Source organism: Carassius gibelio, chromosome A5, assembly GCF_023724105.1.
Source record: "Carassius gibelio isolate Cgi1373 ecotype wild population from Czech Republic chromosome A5, carGib1.2-hapl.c, whole genome shotgun sequence".
Taxonomy (NCBI): domain Eukaryota; kingdom Metazoa; phylum Chordata; class Actinopteri; order Cypriniformes; family Cyprinidae; genus Carassius; species Carassius gibelio.
Genome location: NC_068375.1, coordinates 34680186 through 34695284, shown reverse-complemented (window position 1 = coordinate 34695284; position 15099 = coordinate 34680186). Strand labels below are relative to the sequence as shown.

The 15099-nt window shown below is 38.2% G+C and overlaps 1 protein-coding gene across 1 annotated transcript; it reads right to left on the bottom strand.

The window, feature by feature from the left end:
• Positions 1–1551: 1551 nt before the first annotated feature.
• zgc:65851 (uncharacterized protein LOC321113 homolog) lies at positions 1552–8698 on the bottom strand. The gene is made up of 4 exons (XM_052596969.1): positions 7840–8698; positions 5195–5512; positions 4897–5021; positions 1552–4803 (listed from the first exon to the last, which is right to left on the bottom strand). Exons 1-4 carry the CDS (start codon positions 8587–8589, stop codon positions 4314–4316), a joined length of 1683 nt encoding a protein of 560 aa, XP_052452929.1. The 5' UTR covers positions 8590–8698; the 3' UTR covers positions 1552–4313.
• Between the last annotated feature and the right edge of the window lie 6401 nt (positions 8699–15099).

Here is a 15099-nt window from a genome sequence, read left to right as displayed (position 1 = left end):
TTCCCTTTGGTAATATCCAGTCATTTGAAAAGGAATCATGCAAAAAAAAAGATCCCCTCAAAGATTTGCAATGCTGACCAATGAAATCTACTTTATTAAGTGACCAAAGTGACCTGCATTGCAAAACATCATTGGCCCTGTCCCAGTTTGCACACTTCACATGCACTTGTCTGTTAAGTCCACCAAGATCGTAGGGCACTATCAGAGTTTCCTATCCCTGCCATAGGCCCTCTGTTCCATTCAGAAGGGCTCACCCCTATGCCCTAACTCCCTCAGAGGAGTTAACCCACCGGAGCGAGAGCTTCAAAGGGATTCAGAGGGTTATGGAAGGTTGCTTGAGGTTTCTATGTGCCCTCGATGTATACTTCTGCCGAGCCTGCACTGAGACAAGGCAGACTTCAGTCAAAGTGGCATTATGTACGGTGGCCGAGAGAGCTCAACAGCACTGACCACAATGGAAATGTTTCAAGAAGACTTCAAAAAGTGTCAGACCCGGCTTGGATTTGCTTATTGTGCAGTGGCTACTGGTCAGTGGAGTTGTTGGTGAATTGAAAGGTGAGGGGGGTTTTTTTCATGGTGTTTTTTTTAAACACCATGATTCCTTTATCTTTTGGATATTATTAGCCTAAATAAGCTGAATAATTACATGATTAAATGTAAAACGTTACTTAAGATGGCTAACTTTTTATATCCTCAGCTAAATATAATTTCAAGGTTAATGAAAATAAATTTGCAATGCTTCATTAATTGTTTCTTAATTTGCATGTGTTGTGGTGATTTGCAGCGTGTTTCGCTGCATGTGTTGTGATGATTTGCAGTGCGTTTCGTTATATGCATGTGTTGTGATGATTTTGCAGCGCTTTTCATTATATGCATGCTTCATTTGCTGATGTTTTTTCAACTTGCATGTGTTTTCTTAAGTTGCAGAGTGTTGAGTTGTCTCGGCCACCGTAATTATGTCATGAAAGTGGACTCTGAGGAGGACCGTGAGGTTTAGGGTGTGTTTTGAGACATTTGCCCAAACTGCAAACTTTTTCCTGGCTTTGTTGTCATTTTTAGCAGCCATTGTGCAGCAAAATTCATTCTTTTCTAATACAGCAGCTGCTTACATGTTTAAGAGACAAGCTGTGCAAAGATGTCCCTGCTTTTCCTCTACATCTTGCTCACTGTTGTACCTGCCAGTGACTAGAAACCAACTTTACTACAATTTTTTCTTGCATGCCCAGTGTGCATGAATTGTCATGTGACATGTTTTCGGTAGTATAGTGTGGACAGAGATCTTTTCTGATACGCACTTTCTCCACTTAACAGTTTATAGTTTGACTTGACTCATTTTTTTTTATTTTTATAAACAACAAAAGCTATCTCTACATTGAAGACAACTGACCTGCTTCTTTAAAAAAAAAAAGTAATAGCATTTATATTTGTTTGCTTACCTCCCACAATTGCCAAGTGACAATTATTTGACTGTAGTTTCTGGATAGTGTGTGTATAGGTGCGTTCGTTTGATATAACACATCGATCGGAGACAAAGAGGCAGTGTATGGTACATTTAGTTGATAAATGGTTTTATTTGGCTTTAGGGGAACATCACTGTATCAGTTAGCAGCCATACAGTTAAAGTGTCTTCACTCCCGGACCATCTCTGAAACAGTGCTGAGATGCAGAAAACATGAGGACTCTTTTAAGCAGTTTAGATTCATGATTAAGGCATTTACGTACATTTTTACACACATCAAGCAAATCTATCCCACCCCCTCATATTGTCAAGCTCCAAGTGAATCAGGCCATGCAAACTGAACCTCCTCTTGACTGATTCATTTCATGAATGATCTGTACTTTTTCACATTTGTTTCTATCACATTTTTGGAAATCTTGCTTTTCCTTCCTTTTAGTCTTTTAAATTTGCTGCAAAAATTAGGTCAAATCTCGCAATAAATTTGCTTTAATATCACCATTTCCACAGTTCACCAATTTCCTCCAAGCTTTGATAAAACATTTCTACAATTCTGGTAAACACAGAACTATATTCTGTGGCCAGACATTAAACTTTGTATATGCACAAAGGTTTATGTAAGAAGAAATATTTAAGGGTTAATATCCCTTCACATTGGCTGTTGGTGTGACTGTCTATGACCCCTCTGCCCTCTCTATTGCCTGCCTTTCACCTGCAGGGAGAGAAGAGAGCTGGATCCATCACCACCAGCTGCAGCGCTGCAGACAAACACGGCTGTTTACAGTGCTTCTTGAAGCAGGAAAGCTCTTGTGTATACACACACACACACACACACAACAACAACAACAACAAACTTATAATAATGTACACAGACTCATGCTTTTTTTCAGTTGGGGTCCAGAGCATGCCCAGATCATATTTAAGCCAAAACAAATTTGTGCCTAAAGAAAATGTTACTGTATTTTGGTATAAAAATGTCAAGACCTTCCTTGGCCCGGACATATAACGAAATTCAAACACAAAGCAGAAACACAAAAATAAACGGGCTAAACACAGGAAACTTTTACACATTTTAGAAGGAAACCATGCCACGGATTAGAAAGAAAATTTTGGAAAGAGACACTGGGAAAGAGAGAATAAGAAATATACGTAAAGAGATCAGGATGGAGAGGAAGATTTACTTCAGAAACAGAGATCCGCTCCAGCAAGAATGAATCGATCAAGAGGAGGTCATTTTTGAACACAGGAAGGAATAGAGGGATATTTAGCAGCAATCGTCTCTAAAGCGTCAGAATCTATATTACAGAAGGATTTTCCCAGGCTACAGAAGCACAAAGCACTCTTCTCTCCCAAATCTAAAAGCTGAAACCCTCCCCAAGAAACCCATAAATATTTAATCTTTTATCTCATCTACCTCGTTGATCTCCATGCCGCGTCGTTCGCCGTGCTGTGACCAGTGCAATTAAGCAAACCATAAATGGATGGACGGATGCATTCATTAATGTTCAAAAATGCTTTGCATGAGAATGTGAATGAAACATTCTTTCCCCTATGAGTGAACTTATTTAAATGAACTTTCAATCATGTGGGTATAGATGCCCTTAAATTGCTGGAAAATTGCTGTGCTAGGCTCGTGACATACATTCAGGACTCAAGTGAAATCTATATATAATGGATTTGCTTTTGCTCTATGAATAATTACCTCTTCCAAGTCCAAACTCATTTATTTTTTTAAATCAAATAGCACCGAGAGGTTGGAACCTGCAAACTTGGTCCGTTTTGCACCGATTGCCTGTGCATTTGGATCACCTTTCCTTGTGCTGTCATGCACTACTGGCAATAATGGCACATGAACACCAAGTGTGACTAGGGTCTTTACAGTCTTGATGTGAAAAAGTAACATTTTGCCATCATTTACACTCCCTAATGTCATTTTGATACCATATTATTGCCTTTACATTAGTGAAACACAAAGACTGGCTTAAACGTAAAGTTCTTATGTTCCGTACAACAGAAGTGCATGATGGTTTTTACTGCCAACCCCCACCCAAAACAAAACAAGAAAAGTGGTCCATATGAAGTATAGCAATGTGATCTCACTTGCATTTGCGTTGAATAATAAAAAAAAAAAACAATTGCACTTTTTTCCTGCTAGGTCTTGACCCAAAAATGAAAATTCGGCAATCATTTAATCACCATTTAATCAGTCTTTATAACCTTTTCTGGATCTTTTAAGTTTAAGTTACCTGGACTGACCAAAGTCTAATGGTTTTAGAATGACAGACTAAATGATGACAAGATTTTCATTTCCAGGTGAACAATCAGTTTACATTTTAATAGCAAGTGAGATATGAAGTTTATTTTTCAGATGTTACGCCACACAGATACAACTTCAGATGACTTGCACAAATTGCACAAACAATAATTATGATACTTGAATGAGCTCGGAAGTTTACTCATCATGCACTTCTGTTGTATTAAAAAACACAAACTCCAACTTTCTGCCAAATATCTCTTTTTGAAAGACAGTAAATGATGCCAAAATTACCATTTTTGGCTGAACTACTTCATATACTATCTGCACAGATGCTGTTTAATCTCTTGAGTGCTATACAGAAAACTAGCCAGCCTTCCATTTACTGACTCGTTGCTTTTCCTGCAGAGATCCTGATACATCAGTAGATGAAATCAGCCATAACTAGTGAAATGAAAGTGTAGATGGGTGGATGACTTTAGTGTGGTGGTGGTGGTGTTGTGTGTTGATGTGAATTTGGCAGAGGGCCAAAGAGGTAAGGAGGACACGGAGTGTGAGTGAGTGAAGTATAGCAGTATAGCAGATCGGAGATAGTACGCAGCTTTACTTGCTCTTGACCTCAGCAGCCTTTTCACCCTTTTCACTCTTGCTGTCTGCCTTATTGCTATCGCTCTTCTTCTCCTTTTCCTTCTCTTTCTCCTTTTCCTTTTCCTTTTCTTTCTCCTTCTCCTTCTCATTCTCTTTCTGTTCCTTTGGGATTTTCTTTTCCTCCTTTTCCTTCTTCTCATCTACTTTTTCCTTTTCCTTCTCATCCTCCTGTTCTTCCTCCTCCTCTTCCTCCTCGCCTCCTTCTTCCTGTTCTTCTCCTTCCTCGGCCTCCTCTCCTTCCTCTCCTCCCTCCTCCTCTCCTTCTTCTTCTTCCTTCTCCTCCTCCTCCTCTTCTTGCTCTTCCTCTTCCTCTGTTTCAGGCTTGGCTTCGACCTTTCTGTAGGTGCTTAGAGCATAAGTGCGGCTCGATGGATAAGAGTAGGCAGACTGCATTATGGATCCGCCCACTGAGCTCAGACGGCATTCCTCACCTTCCAGCAACTTCCTGTTGGGAACGACCATATATGGATAAATATGGAACACTGATAAAAGACTCTAAAAGATGATTACATCAAATGCAAATAGTTTTGAGTCTGACCGGTAGGCTGCGATCTCAATGTCCAGTGCCATCTTGACATTCAGCAGGTCCTGGTATTCGCGCAGGTGGCGGGACATCTCACCTTTTGTGCTCCTCAGAGCAGATTCCAGCTGTTGAATAGTGTCCTACAGAGCAAACAAGACTTTTATGTCTCCAAAAGCACAATTCTGATAGGACATCTAATGCATTTCTTTTGAAAACCATTAGAAAATGTATATTATTACATATATGTTTATAATAATAAAATTAAGAATAGGAGCAAATGTACTAGTGGCCACTAATGTATGTATGCACTCACCTGTAGCTCGCCGATCTCGTTGTTGTGGCGGTCCTCCATGTCCGCCAGCTGTCTCTCTAAGGCCTCGTTATGGGCCCTCAGGGCCTCGATCTCCAGCGTGCGGGCCTGCAGCTGTCGGCGGTACTCAAACAGCTCATCCTTGGTCTGCTTCAGAGCGTCGTTGTTGCGCACCGCTTGCTCAGTTACAGTGGTGAACTTGGAGTGGTACCATTCCTCCGCCTGCTGCTGGTTCCGGGCAGAGAGAGACTCGTACTGGGCACGAATGTCCTTCAGGGCCACAGCAAGGTCAGGCTTACTGACGTCCATCTCAACAGACACCTGAGCATGAAAAACAGTCAACAAACTAATTGTTAAAATGTATCATTATAATGTCAGATTTAGGATTAATCTAACATTAAAATATAAATCTAATGCTAATAATCTAATAACTCTAATATACAGCCTGATCTTATAAATATTGATAGGTTGTTGACAGCCAAAATAGGATTTACACTACCATCCCAAAATGTGAGATTTTTTCAATATTTAATTTATACTTTACTTAATACTTTTGCAAAGGATGAATTAAATGAATCAAAAGTGACATTTATAATGTTTCAAAAATGTTCTATTTCAAAGAAATACTGTTCTTAAAAGAATACTTGAAAATGTATCACAGTTTCCACAAATATATTAAGACGCACAACTGTCTTCAACATTGATAATAATGAAGAAATGTTTCTTGAGCATATCAGAATGATTTCTGAAGGATCATGGGACACTAAAGACTTAAATAAATTACATTTGACAATATTTTAAAAAAGAAAACAGTTCTCCTGAAACTTTTCAATGGTGTTGAATACCATAAATAGTCTTTAGTTCATAACATTGACTAGTATTGATCTGGTTTGGAAACAGCAATTTAATTGCTGATTCATTATTAATTTCTAATGAATAATTACTTCCCTTAACAACTCGATTACATTTGAGCTAAAGGGAAAGTAAATTACAGCTATACATAAAGTATAAATATGAGACATTCTGTAAAGCTGCTCAAATGTGTCAGTGATCATTTGAATATACTGATACATAAACAGGTTTCCAGTGAATGTAATCAATAAACCAATGTCCATCAGGTAGTGAAGTTGCACTGGCAGTGGAAAAGCAGTAGAGCTGATATATGCTGTGCTAATGTTGGCCATGGCACATTTAATCAGTCGTTGAGTGTAATGTGTGGTAATGAAGTTTTGAGCCCTTGGGGCTGCGGGCTGGAGTGCAGACTCAGGGGTTTTAATGCACAATGAAAGATGAAGCTGCCTGAACACTTTCACGGGATGCAACAGCAATTCATCAACCACACGCAGAGAAAAACAATCAATGCATGGTGAGCATCAGCTTACATCAGTTACATTCAAATTTTTTATTTTCAGATAGAACACTGAAAAGAAGTTTATTACTTTTATCCAAGACATTTTTAAATGAAACTCAGCTGGAAATGTTATCTACTGTAGTATAGAAATAGTCTCAGAAGTAGCTGAGGGAATCTAAAGTGAGGCAGTCCCTCTCAAGGACGCTGCAGTGCGGGGTCCTGCTGCTCTCTGCAGCCACACCTAAAATCCTGCGCTACTGCATCCTCATCTGCCATTGGCAAGAGGTAAGGAAGTTTAAACATCCCATCATCGACAACCTTCTTTTAACTCTTAATACATTTCTCCCTCTCTAAGTACTTGTTCTTGTCTTGGTCTGATTCTCTAGATGTTAAAGTTGCATGAGAGAAGGGACTGGCATTATTAATGCACGTTCTGATGGTGCAGTGCAGGGTCGGATTCTCATTGTCGGAGCTGCAGTGCTGTAAATTCTCCCAGACACACACCGCCCTCAATGACACTGCACAGTCATGATACGCAAACCCACACTATGAGTTATTAATAAACATAGCATTTCACTGCATTTTTTAAATACAAAGTTTTTACATGCTTTTCATAATCATATCTTTTCAAATAAGTTTTATCATACATAGTAAAAAGTTGCTAGCTTATAAAGTTATTTCTACCTTATATGACCTTTAAATGACTTTAACTGATGTAAAACAGTGTAGTCAGGTTGATTCACTCATATTAAATATAAAACTATAATATAAATATAATAATTTAAATAGAAACATAATAATATTTAAAATAATAATCATGTTTAAATAAAAGGACATTTTTGTTTCCTGACAAAACATTTGCCAATATATACCATGTAAGCAATTACCAAACCATCTAAAACATGAAATATCTGTCTTAACCACAACTTGTTAGATTTACAGGAAGTTGATAAAAGTTTAATTCCCATAGATCTGCATCTTTATGCCACTGCATAAATTACACTGTCATGAATGACACTGCAAGACAGTAATATGAGATATTAATGACCATGGTACATCAAAACATATTTCTATGCTTTCCATAATTCTTCTCAAATTACTGAATTTTTGCAGATAGTATCTGAAGCATATTTTAGAATAATTGACAAAGATTTTTATATAGTGATTTCAGTTACATCTAAAGCATATGTATCATTTGGCTTTGCATGATTTTAATAATTTTATTTCTATGCTTCTTTTCTATGCAATCTTTTTATTTTATTATATGTTAACTATAAAGTGTTTAGGTTTCTCATACCTGGCTGGCCTGAAGCGACGCCTGTAACTCCTGCATCTCCTCCTCGTGCACTTTCCTGAGGAACGCGATCTCATCCAGCAGGGACTCAACTTTCTTCTCGAGCTCCAGGCGGGACAGGGTGGCGTCGTCCACGTCCTTGCGGTATCCCTTCAGGCTGTTCTCGGCCTCTTCCCGCAGTCGGGTCTCCTCGTCCAGCTTCTCCTTGACGCGCTCCAAAGCCTCGTTCATCTGCACGCAGTCCAGGTGCATCTGGCTCTTCTCGTGGGTCAGATCCTCGACGCGCGCGCGCATCTCGCGGATCTCCTGCTCGTAGAGGTCGTGCAGGCGCGACGGCTCGTTGTGGCGCTGGCGCAGCAGCGCGACCTCCGCCTCCAGAACTTTGTTGTGTTGCTCGAGGTTGTGCACCTTCTCGATGAACGTCACGAAGCGGTCGTTCAGGCCCTGCAGCTGCTCCTTCTCGTTGGTGCGGATGATCTTCAGCTCGTTGGTGATTGCGGTGGTCTGCGTCAGGTCCACGTTGTCCTGCATGGACTGGAAGCCGCCGCCGCGGCTGGATGCGAGTTTGGTCCGGTAACTAGAGGAGGTAATCATGGGGGATGGAGAGCCGTAGGTGCGGTGCTGCTGCTGGGGTCCAGAGCGGTAACTCACCGTCACCCGGGACGGGCTGCTGCCCACGGGGACGCGCCGTGGCGCATCTCCAAAAATCTTCCTGTAGGAGCTGCTCGTGTACATGTCGCCGGAATAACTCATGCTGAAATGGTCGAGATCACAGACCGAGTGAGTGAAGTATGTGGATGTGAGAAGACAGAGAAAGACAGAAAGAGAGAGAGAGAGTGCCAGTCGGGATGGCACACCGGCATCTTTTATAGGCTGAGACCGCGAGCATCATCTGACGCAGGGGCGGTGGTACAGGGGGAAACCTGCAACCCTGAGCAAAAAGACAGAGTCCCAGGAGAGAGCTCAGTCATTCACTGTCTTTGCTGTCGTGGCCCCTCCTGCTTTTTCATGCGATGGAGATAAAAGTGAGGATAAATAAAATAAATATAAATATAAGACAAAAGAAGTACGAACGAAAAGCTACATTTGAGGGACCAAAATGGAGCCTAAAAGTGCCTGAGCTGAAGGCTGTAAGTGGTTCAAAACCTGTTTTGAGAACCTTGAAATTGAAGTCCCCACAATAGGGAAGATGAGGCACCTATTTCCAGAAGATTCCGGGAAACCAAAATATTCCATCGAATATCTTTTGCAGTGTAGGTTATTATTGATCATAATGGGATATTTATTATATTCTTTATCATGAATATAGAGATAGTTAATCTCAGATATAAAGACAGACACACATAAGAGAGACATGACAGACAGATAGATTGATAGATAGATGGATAGATAGATGGATAGATGGATAGATAGATAGATAGATAAAAATAATATAGAAATTATATAGATAAAATGGAAAAAGTAAGGCTGCAGTAACATCAAGCACAAATGTGAAGGAATCAAACTGATTTTGTGAGTGTATGCATGTTATTTCATCGACTGATGTGTGTGAGCAGGTGCTGCATGTCGGTGGGACTGAAGCATGTTGCAGTGAGAGGGAGTGTCTGACTCTGTGTCTGTTGTAATGCGGGTGGCAGCCTGTGCCTCTGCAGTGTCTGAATACTGAATGAGACACAGAGGTCTCACCCTGATGACCCTCCTTGATGCAGAATCCTCTGCAGATTCAAAATCAGCTGACTTTCTGCATTCTCCTCAAACATACAGTGCATCTATAAAAAAGAAAAAAAAGAAAAAAAAAAGGTTACCGAAGACATGCTATGGTGCATGTCACAAAATACATATGAGTGCTGCAAAAGTGTGTGTTCTTCATGAAGCTGCATCCCATTGCACTTTTTCCTGATGAGTCATCAGTATTGGCTGTCGGGGAGCGGTGTGGGGGTGTTCTGAGTGCAGGACTGTCATACACCACGGACCTGGGCTGAGACTAAGGGCAGGAGCCACACCTCAGGACGGGCTTTAGCATCATCACACAGAAACCCCTGGAGACGTGCTGCAGGCCCATGTTTCACTCCACTAGAGAGAGAAAGAAAGAGACATAAAGACCTGAGAACAAGCATTTTCTCAGTTTGAGGTCGATAGGCTCAAGAGCACTGCAGTGAAATCAGCCAAACATGGAATTTGCAATGGACCATTACAATTTCGGACATTTTTTGAATATACATTTTATATTATTCTTAATATAAAAATTGTGTTACTGTAATGAAAAAAAATGTTGATAAAGATCAATAGATGGATAGATAGATATGGATAAAATAAAAAATATATTCTTTCAATACATTAAAATATTCTTATATATATATATATATATATATATATATATATATATATATATATATATATATATATATATATATATATATATATATATATATATATACTGCAATATTGTAAACGTCATTTATTACCAATCATGCCAATAAAGCTTATAAGATAGAGACAGAGATGGATAGATTAATATAAAGAAAGAATAAATATATAAAATCAAAAGAAAGTAGTAAATTTTTTAGATAATTTTTGATGATATATAAATAGATAGATAAAAATATAAATAGATAAAGTAAAAAATAAAGTATGTTTTTGTACCATTGATTTTTTTGTGTCATTATTTAAATGGAGATCAAGCACAAATTCTTAATATGGATTATTATGTTGCCAAAAATGATGCTGACGGATGGATGGACAGTTTTTGTTCCAACAATCAAACTGTCAGTATTTCTGTAAATCAGCCACTAGAGGGCGTGATATACTCATGAATTCAGACTCCGCTCTTCAGCTCTGCTCTGCAGCTACAGTAGAATGAGCAAATTAATGCTGCTCATTTCATTATTCTGCAAATGTCAACGATACATATTTTATTCTATTCATAGTACTGTGGCATTATGATGAAATATATTGTTACAGGAGATTATTTACTTTGTTACAGTGAATTTATTGACACATCCCCATGAATATCAAATATGTATGTATATTTCTAGAACCGCCTGTTGTTTGGTATCTATGTGAAACCCCATCCCACTATGTATACGCACAGAGACAAACATAACTCACCCCGAAACGTTTTAACTGGTTAAAGAGTCAACTACACCACTAATGTATTCACAGAAGCTGTCTCTCTCTTTACACACACACACACACGCGCGCGCGCGCACTTGCGCACATGACCATCACTCTCAAGCCCTCCTTACTGTGTTGAGACTAAAATAGAACTTTGTGTTCAGGGAGGGAATTCCTTGTGCAAATTCACTTAAAGTTTAAAATAGAGGACAAATACAAACACCCTTTATAAATAGACTACTGTAGAACAGGCTTTGAAGAAAATCAAGAAAGTGATTGCAGTCAAACACTATATACTCTATATACACACAGAAGCACCCATTCTTGAAACTGAAAGTTAAACCCTAGCTCTAATTACAGTATTGCAAATAAATAAATATACATATAGATAGATAGATAGATAGATAGATAGATAGATAGATAGATAGATAGATAGATAGATAGATAGATAGATAGATAGATCTAAGTGTAATGGTATTTTAGGCAGGATTTGTTGCCTTAACATAAAGAAGCTAATATCAAACCATGCATTTTAACTGTTCCTGATTTAAACTAAATGCAATTTTATTTTATGGTTTTTCCTTATATGACCTGTTTTCATGGGTTTTACACATATAAGTAGCTTATAGATGATTGCTCAGATGTGTCAGTGTGCTTCAAAGGCAATAAGACTGTGTTCACTCATGTTGTCAGTGTGCTGTGTGTTTGGATTCATGTGCGGCGGAGGGTGGATCTCTCTTTTGTTGCCAGTCCTCTCCTCTCGCTCTCGCTCCCCCTCAGTTCTGCTCCCATGAGATCACAGCCCACATCCAGCCTCTCTGCTCTCCATCTGTTAGCTCACAGCCCCGTGGCAGCTCCACCATGTTGTTTCCTGTATGACTGTGGAGGAAGGAGGCGCTCTGCCCACTCACACTGACCGGACAACAGTTCACCATCATCTGCCACTCGCTTTGATTGTGATGGGGAGAGCGTTGCTCGTCTCATTGAACATGAATGTCCTCAGGTGGTGTGAGATCACACACACATCTAGAGGATGTGATGTCGCACCTGAGCACATTCATGCTCAGTCATGAACTACTGATGAATATTACTTTCATTTTACAGCACTGATTATTAATCTAGGCTAATGCAGTGAAACAGGTTAAAATATAATATATAGGATATATAAAATGCCGACATGTACAATAAAATTAATGATACATTTAAGACAATTAAAATAAAATCATAATAAATTATATTATGTATTATATTATATATTTGTAACAATTGTATCTAAAATATATATATATGAAGAGTTCAGATGCAAAAGCCTCTAAGTGCCATCTGAAATTTTCTACTAAAATTAGTATTTTTATCAGGCTCCTATATTTTTGTTCAGTTTTTTCACTTTAATTGCCTGGAAAAGGAACAGCACATTGCCATTAAAGTAAAATGACTCAACCTAAGTAAGGAGCTTGATAAAAATCAAAATTTTTGATGAAAATTTCAGATGGCACTTAGAGGCTTTTGCATCTGAACTCTTCATATATATATATATATATATATATATATATATATATATATATATATATATATATATATATATATATATATATATACACAGCAGCGTGTATGTATTCCCTCATATTCCGTTGTGTGTTTTAGGGCACATGTGATAAACAGGGCAGAGATGAATGCTGCTGTATATGTGGAGACATGAAGGTTGCTGCAGCTGGCTGCTGGATAAGCTGCCGGATTTGTCTAATCTGACAGTTGAGGGTGGAGAGAGGGGTCAAACAGACTCTAACCCACACACACACACACACACACAAGCACAAACAAACACTAACGCTCAAACCGTCCCACAGACAGTAGCAATAATGCTCAGTTCCTGTCAGAAATATTGACCCACAAATTGCTACTAATCCTCCGAGTTACCTTTGCACTGTAGTCTCTCTACTAGACTACATTAATGCACTGCTAAACAATATTCCGAATATCTATTTTCTTGTTTTGCAGGAAACCATCCACAAAACAAGATCGACCCAGTAAGCTAACACTTCTGTCTTGCATTGACATTTAATCATTTAGCAAATATTTTATGCAAAGCATCTAGTCTTGTGTCATGTTTAAGGTATAAAGCTAAGGTATATATGGACTAAATTTAGAAATATATAGAAAAAAATTAAAATCTAAAAATCTAAATACTCTTTTATACAGCATATACTCACCAAACATTCTCTTAAAAGTAGTTTTACCTCATGCAATTTGACTTCTCAGGCAAGTTAATTTTGCTTAAAATATACAGTATAGAGATACATAATTTTACTGGATTTTTTTTTAAATTATTAATAATGCAATTACAAAATATTGAAGAAATATTTTTAAATGGAATATGTTTCACAATAAAAAATATTTAACTTTAAATTTAATATGCTAGTGGTGGCGTCTTTGTTATTATTTGTAGCAATTTCTGAAATAGTTTCTACAACAAATTTGTTTAGACATAGTTCAACACTGTGGCTGAATGAACAGCAAATCAGAATCAAATGGAGAAGAAAAAAAAAAGACCTCTTCTACCTAATTCCCCTATAAAGCAACTTCCATGTAAGTTATACAATTTTTCTTGGAACCATAGATGCCAATAAAGAACCTTGAATTTGGAGTGTACTTCTATTTTCACTTTGCTCAGAAAATACTAAGTATGCTTATAGAGGGGAGAGAAACAGATCCTTTATAATGACCATAAAGCATTACAGCTTTGCAGTCGTAATCCAAGTAGGCTGTCGAAACCCTGATAGCACTCATATCTCTTCTTCTTAGTCTGGTCTATCGCTTCCGCTTTTGTACTCTAAAAACGACACCTACCCTTCCCCCTTCATACTTCCATCCTCCGTTCTGCTCTCTGATCTAGTCATTGAAAGACAGCGGAGATAATATCTGCCTATTTTCACGGCTTCAACTGCATATTAAAAGATCTGTGGGGCCAGAGAGCAAAATGACCACTCATTCACATAACTGGCACGTCTTAGACCGTCTCAGTCCAATTGTCAAATCATTAAGAGACCTCATGAAATCACAATTAGATTTGTGGCTTTTAGTTCATGAATTCTAGCTTTGCTGTCATCGATATAATATTAGACTTTTTTGGTCCAAAAAAGCATGTATATACATTTAAAATGTACAATATTTCGCATTTGTGATAGTGGACTAAAATTATTGATGATGCATATTGTATTCTACATTGTTCTTCTGACAACATCCCGGCCCTTATATTATAATGACCACCTGCCACCAGCAACTAACAAAGTGCAAGAAATTCAGGATTTGTTGGTGCTTTGCATGATTTTCCCTTCCAGAGCAAGTCAAGCACAAACCCCGCCCAGCAGGCGATTTCATTGGTCAGCTCGGTCACGCAGCCACCTGTCAAGAGAAGGTCAGAAATCCTATGGATGGATCTGATCACAGCAAACATGGATGTTTTCTATCATGATGTGCTACTAATGCTTTCCTAAGCTTATAAGCTTATAAGGTTAAGACTTCATTATTTGATTTAGCATTGTTCAGGTATTCAGCACTGTGACTGACACCAACAATGAAATCATTAGAAACGGCTATAGGTTTGAAATAATGCATGACACTGGTTACACTAACTTCTAACTTTGCAAACCACAGGAAATGGCTAAATTGTGTTGATCAAAAGCTTAGTTTCTTCTTTATTTCTTTTGTCCATGGAAGTAGTCGTCATATTCCTGCCAGGCTGTAATACTATAATACAGCTGTAATACTAAAATAAATCCTACAGTTTCTGTACCAGTAAGTTCTTAAATGCCAAATATAACACCTCTAACTAAAAAGCAGTATTTCTTTTTTTTTTTAGTAGTAACATACTAATTGCAGAAGTTATTGAATAGTAGTCGTTTCAGCATTTTTGTGGATGGCCCTTAAAAGGAGAGTAACACAAAATGTAAAATAAAAAGGCTCCATGTTGTTCTGAATCTGCACGCATAGTTTTTTTTCTGTTAAACACAAAGTATTTAATCCATGCAATAAAAGCCTATGGAGTCCAATATTTTTGTGTTCTGAAGAAGTAATAAATACAATTTTGGAATGATGAAAGTAAATGTTAAAAGTAAAAATAATATTTTTGGTGAACTATACATTTCATAG